This window comes from Chenopodium quinoa, unplaced genomic scaffold (genome assembly GCF_001683475.1).
Source record: "Chenopodium quinoa cultivar QQ74 unplaced genomic scaffold, ASM168347v1, whole genome shotgun sequence".
NCBI lineage: Eukaryota > Viridiplantae > Streptophyta > Magnoliopsida > Caryophyllales > Amaranthaceae > Chenopodium > Chenopodium quinoa.
In genome coordinates, this window is record NW_018743946.1 from 819,733 (window position 1) to 826,347 (window position 6,615).

The window sequence follows — 6,615 nt, forward strand, 5'->3', positions numbered from 1 at the left end:
GTTACGGTTGGACAATCAGCCCTAGCAAAGACTGAGGATTCAACATTCTTCTCATTAGCAGAAATCTTGGAAAATCTATCCCAAGCTTCAATGACGGCTGGATCTTGCCAATACCCATCGTCTTGGCTAAAAGAAAAGCTATGATTTTCTGGCATAGCTTGAGAACTCAATCTTTGCTCGTCACAAATACCCATTGTATCTTCCTTCAGCTTTCGTATTTTCTCATTGTGAGGAAAATGCTTCACAGCTAGTTCATGTTTTTCATGAAAGTCCATGTATGCCAACACCAGCTTAGTCGAAGACGCTGCAAGATCCATTAAGCATTTCTAGAAAAAAAAACATAAATAAATAAGATAAATATAAAACAAAAGACTAAATAAAAAAAACATAAATAAAAAATCAATGGTAAAATATTTGCTCATTTGTCAAATGAGCAATTAATTTTTTGCTCATTTGTCAAATGAGCACTAAGGTTTTTGCTCATTTGACAAATGAGCAAAAAATTAAATGCTCATTTGACAAATGAGCAAATATTTTTTTGCTGATTTCTCTACTCCATTGATGCACCATAATAGAATGCCACATTGCATCATTATTCAACTGTTGCTGATACTCCACAACCCAATTTTGCCAACCAAACTTCACAGAATAGAATTTAGAACATTGAGTTAGAATGGATGTCATTAAACAACAAAATAAATTAATATTAGATCTACATTAAAAATCATATAAATACCTTCTTTGGATCTACTTCAACATCTTCATTAGTTTGTGGAACAGTTGGAACAGATGTTTCCTGAATGCAAAAAAAAAAAAAAAAAAAATAAAAAAAAAATAAAAAGTCAGAATAAGTTGGGATCGTTTGCAATGAAATCTAACAAGATTTGGTCCAATTCAATTTAATTCTAAAAGGCAAAAAAGCTAAGTATTGATTGAAAGTGAAATACCATTTTTGGTTGTTTGCTGCCAGAAGGACCAACAACCTTCAGATTTTTATCGAAAATTCCAAGCCTCCCCTTAAAAATTTCCAATTTCTCACGGCTAGACAACATATTCGTTGTCCAGCCTTTGAGAACAGGAGTTTCTCGTTTCGCTCTAACTTCCTCAATGACAAAATGATCAACATATAATAGCTACAAACAAGTAAGATAGAAAAGATTAGTATTAAAATTAAACAAATAAATAACAGTTAATGCATAAAAAATAAAAAAATAAAACTTAGAAAATACCAGAACCAGCCCTTACTGAAACCTACCCACACATTTCAATTCTGATTTCAGATTCTATTATAGGTTGTGAGTGCATGTATGTATGTGCATCTGTCTGTGTGTGTGTGTATCTCTGTGTGTGTCTGTGTGTATGTGTCAGTGTCAGTGTCAGTGTGTGTGTGCATATATGTGTGTTTGTGTGCTTGTATATGTGTATTTATGTGTATGTGTATGTGTGTGTGTAAGTGTGTGTGTGTGTGTTCTTGTTTAAGGGAGGAAGGGGGTTGCAGGTGATCCTGCTATTTTTCAAACAATAAAATGCAACACATAAAAACATACCATAAGAAATAATAAAGATCCTGGAAAGTAGCGAGTAGGAAGCTCATCCCATTTGATCTCCGCCTTCACAAGAGAATCAAGGATAAACTTCGACCAATTTAAATCCTTGATTTTAGCAACATTACTCAAATATCTGAGAATGTCATGATTAACATTCTTGTTTTGTCCTCCTAACATAAAATAACAAAATTAAAAAAATATGATAAAACAAAAACTAAAATGAGCAAAATGAAACTAAAATGAGCAAAATGAAATTAAAATGAACAAAATGAAATTAAAATAAGAGATATGAAAATGAAAAAACTACCTGACATTAAAGTGGAAACACAAAGAACTACGAAATTGCGTTTGAACATTGGCCCAGCTGATTTATGGTTCTTCAAGTACATTGGAAGTTCCCCAATGTTCACAGATAATGAGTTCTTTGGGAACTGTTTTTTCCACTGGTTAATAACTTTATCATCCTTTGAAAAAAGATTAGCATCCATCTCCATGCCTCCAGCTGGCAGCCCTAGGACATCATGTACATGTTGTTCCGTAATTTTGAAAGGATCGGAATCAGGAATATTCAACGTACAACTATGAGCATCAAAGTGCTTGACTAACCAAAAACCCAATTGCAAAGGCAGTTGGGACACTTTCAAAAACTCCAAAGACCCAAATCCTATAGCTCATTAACAAGAGATGAAGGTGACATCCTATTATGTAACTCCTTAAAAACATTAACAAGAGATGAAGGTGACATCCTATTACGCAACGTCCCATAAACAACAGATTTTGATTTCTGCACTTCATCAACAACATCTTCACTGTCTGGATCCTCAAACTTCACATTATGCTTTTCTTTCACTCTTTTTTCAACCTTTTTTTCTTTACCCTTTGTAGCAACTACTTGGATTTTCTTTTTCTTCTTTTCAATGATCTTCTCCTCTGCTACTAGAGCCCCTGATGAACCTGCCTCGGCAACAGCCCCTGATGAACCTGCCTCGGCAGCAGCCCCTGATGAACCAGCCTCGGCAGCAACCCCTGGTGAACCAGCCTCGACACCAGCCCCTAATGAACCAGCCTCGACAGCAACCCCTAGTGAACCAGCCTCGTCAGCAGCCCCTGATGAACCGGCATCGACAGTAGCCGCCCCTGATGAACCGGCATTCGCACCAGACTCCTTTTCAATAGAATTCCTGCTGATACAATATCATAAAAAAAGTCAAATATCACATAGATTTAACGAATAAGGAAAAACATAGATGCTCATTTCTCAAATGAACAAATAGTTAGTTGCTCATTTGTGAAATGAGCAAACATTAGTTTGCTCATTTGTGAAATGAGCAAACATTAGTTTGCTCATTTGTGAAATGAGCAAACATTAGTTTGCTCATTTGTGAAATGAGCAAACATTAGTTTGCTCATTTGTCAAATGAGCAAATAATTTGTTACTTATTTCTAAAATAAGCAAAATAGATAGTTGCTCATTTGTCAAATGAGCAAATACTTAGTTGCTAATTTAACAAATGAGCAAATAGTTAGTTGCCCATTTGTCAAATGATCAAATATTTAGTTGCTAATTTTACACAAATGAGCAAAAACATAGATGTTCATTTGTGAAATGAGCAAACACATAGATGTTCATTTATGAAATGAGCAAATAGTTAGTTGCTCATTTGGGAAATGAGCAATCAGTTTTTTGCTCATTTGGGAAATGAGCAAACAGTTTTTTGCTCATTTAGAAAATAAGCATATAGTTATTTGCTCATATGTCAAATTAGCAAGCATTTCTTTAATAATTCATTAAATCAACAAGCATTTAATAAGACAACATAAAATAAGGAAATAACAAAACACGTACATTATCCTTTCCAAATGTACATCTGTATAATCTTTAGCATTGTTAATATCAGTAGCAACTGAAGAATCCATAGCACTGTTACAAAAAACCAAAAAAAATGTAAGGTAACTTAATCTACAATGTTGCATCTATAAACAGAAGCCAACAACTAATAAATAGAAGATGGACAAGAGCCCAAGTCAGATGGTTGTTTCAACTTAGGAATGCAAGCTAGTTTCTGTTTGTTTCCTTATTGGTTTTCTGTTTTTTCTGGTTGTATTTTGTCTGTGGTGTTTTTTTCTGTTTTGATGCAGAGGCTTATGCCATGGTCACTAGTGACTCAAACACACAGTTTAGCAGAACGAAGGATATAAGGCCATATGACTGAGTCATTGCCGATTTGCTCCTTTAAGCTATTCCAGGGTACCACATACTTCAAAAAGAAAAACCTAACTCACTGAAAACTGAGTTTTACTTGTTGTAGTACGAGTATTATCCAACACGACTTTGTCAATCAACTTTATAATAATCATAATAATAATAATACTTCTATATACCTTGGTGTATTATTTATTGTTATTATATGAAATGGGATATAAAGATATACTAGTAATAATTTAACAGAAATTAAGACGACTTTTGACCAATAATTTTATACAATCATTAATTTTAGTGGTGAAATATTTATTTATTAAAGAAAAATATATGTGAGGCTATCAACAAAAAAAGAACTATGCTTGGAATGGTCAAAAGATGATAATGCAGGCAACGGATAGTTGAAATGATGCCATTGTTCTCTGTAGTTGGTGGCTGACTAGCTTGCTTTCGCTTCTACTCCTGATAAAATAATTCTCTCTATTTTATTTTACACACAGCTAAAGAACAGCTACCAAATCAGACAAATATTGCCAATGAGATCTAGAGTGCTTTGGCACTACGAAAACCATAATTTCAGCTATTATATAAAAAAAAAATTGGAGCTACTTGAGCTGTCAAACGAATTGACCAAAAAAATTTTGGTTGATTCGTAGTTATCTGCTGGTTTGTCGATAGTTCTAGCTTATAAGTCAAACGCTAACATCAAATAGGTTCAGATCAGGTTTTGCAAACTCAGTTCTTCTACATACTGTTCAAGTCAAGAGCTCATGCAAAAAGAACGTGGTACATCAAACACAAATGTAGCAGCAATAAGCAAGTTTCATAAACTGAGTTCTCCATAATACCGTTCTGGTCCAGAAATTTTGCACAAAGAACAGAACGGTGGTACTTCAAACACAAATGTAGCAACAACAGGCAAGGATGAAAAATCAGCAACCAAACCAAAAGAAAAGGAAATTTAGCAGTTTGGGGAACTGGTTCAGAGTTCAGCTATTTTGAATCAAATCCCAAAAGAATAAATAACCATTATCTTATAAATTTACACACATGTTGCTAGAATGTCATTCCAAACTTTGTTTTCTTTCGAGCTATACTAACAACTCATATATATCCATCTATAAACTCTAATCAATTTAGATTTATGATAAGGCATGCTTAGGAAGTGCTCTCTATGATCTTTAAGACCTTCTTTTGTACTTCAAGTGTAGCAGTAGTTAAGGACCTTAACTAAAGCATTTAGCATACATAGTCCTGCCATTGACAAAAACAGTTATATACAACATCCACTGTTGCTAGAGTAGATTTTAATAGCCTATAGCCCCATAAATCCAAGCCCCGACATTATAAAAAACAAAGCACATTTAACATACATACAAGCTTCGATCCGAAAGCAATTAAAGGATTAGTTTAATTGAGTGTCATCATTCATAGCAGTCATAAAATTGAGTGTCTCCACGGTCTGACTTCCCACCCCCCCCCCCCTTTCCCTCCAAACAACTGCTTAATGTTTGCACGAAGCTCTTGTAAAGTTTCTACAAAAAAATAGAGCAACAAAAATCGCAACAAAACCACAACATAATTTCTCAAATACACAACCAAAGCAAGAAGACTTGTAAAAACCTAAATTCAGACAAAATAAAACTAAAAATAACTTGATAATTACTCAAAAAAACGAAAAAAACTAAAATCAACAAAAAAAAACAAACTAAAAGATAATCGACACAAAGTAACCTAAAATTAATGAGCTAAAATCAGAACAAATTAAACGAAAAGAAAAACGAAAATCAAGCAAAAATCGCAACAAAATCAAAGCAAGGACACTTAGTAAGACCTAAATTCAGCCAAATAAAACTAAAATTAACTTGATAATTACTCAAGAAAACGAAAATAAAACTATAATCAACAAAAAAACGATAATAAAAACAAATTAAACGAAAATCAAAACGAAAATAAACAATGAATGTAACATAAAATTAATTGAAAAACAACAAATATATAAACAATAGACTCACATTAACGAAGAATTGATGAAGATTGAAGAACTTGTGATGAAAAATCAAAGAGCAACAGAGTAGAAAACGGTAATATTGAAGGAGGAGAGAGAAAATTGAGCGAAAGGAAGAAGGAGGAGAGAGAAAAAACGCAGGAAATGAATTTGAAATAAATGAGCTTTGTTTTACCGGGTTGTATTATGACTGTTGGATGAAATTGATCCAACGGTTGTAATATTTCCTCACATATAATAGGGTTCTCACATAAGGGGGGTGGTCTCATATGACCCTATTTCTATATATATATATATATATATATATATATATATATATATATATATATATATATATATATATATATATATATATATATATATATATATAGTTGAAGTAATTAAGGCCCTATGTTTTTAGACTTAATTTCAATTCATTTCAAGTTAGATCAGTTGAATTTAGCACAACTCAAATTAAGAGAACATGGCCATACACTCTCACAAATGAAGAGGAGATATGATGTTATTGTTAGGGTTTGGTGAGTCCGACTCACCGCGGAAACAACCCCGACCCAAGGAACCACTCGCAATTAATAAAACCATAAAGCATAACAAATAATCACAAAAAGGGTAAAATCAGAATTTACCTTTGAGGCGTGCTTCGCCCTTAAAGACAGGCTCTTACTTGAAAACTCGAGCTCCGAAAATACGCGAGCCTCCTACGGTAATCCACCCGCAAAAACTACTAGCGACTTTTAGGTCCGTTACCTCGAGGTTAGCGAGGTCCGACCAAAACCTGAGTATTATATGAGTTTAAGAGTTTTTGCTAATGCAATGCTCTATTGAACTCCTACTCAAGCACTCTTCCCATAAACCTAAGA

General features: G+C 33.6%; 1 protein-coding gene across 1 annotated transcript; it reads right to left on the reverse strand.

Annotated features, from left to right (window-relative positions):
* Positions 1-1,945: 1,945 nt before the first annotated feature.
* Positions 1,946-5,939, reverse strand: LOC110689063. The gene is made up of 3 exons (XM_021865808.1): positions 5,763-5,939; positions 3,394-3,468; positions 1,946-2,728 (listed from the first exon to the last, which is right to left on the reverse strand). The coding sequence occupies exons 2-3, from the start codon at positions 3,462-3,464 to the stop codon at positions 2,212-2,214; spliced, it is 588 nt and encodes a 195-aa protein (XP_021721500.1). The 5' UTR covers positions 3,465-3,468; positions 5,763-5,939; the 3' UTR covers positions 1,946-2,211.
* Positions 5,940-6,615: the final 676 nt, after the last annotated feature.

Excerpts from the sequence above, each read along its gene's own strand:
- LOC110689063 (XM_021865808.1), bottom strand. The coding sequence starts at position 3,464 with ATGGATTCTTCAGTTGCTACTGATATTAACAATGCTAAAGATTATACA. Across the intron at positions 2,729-3,393 it reads GTACATTTGGAAAGGATAAT|GAATTCTATTGAAAAGGAGT; the intron begins GTACGTGTTTTG and ends TTGTATCAGCAG.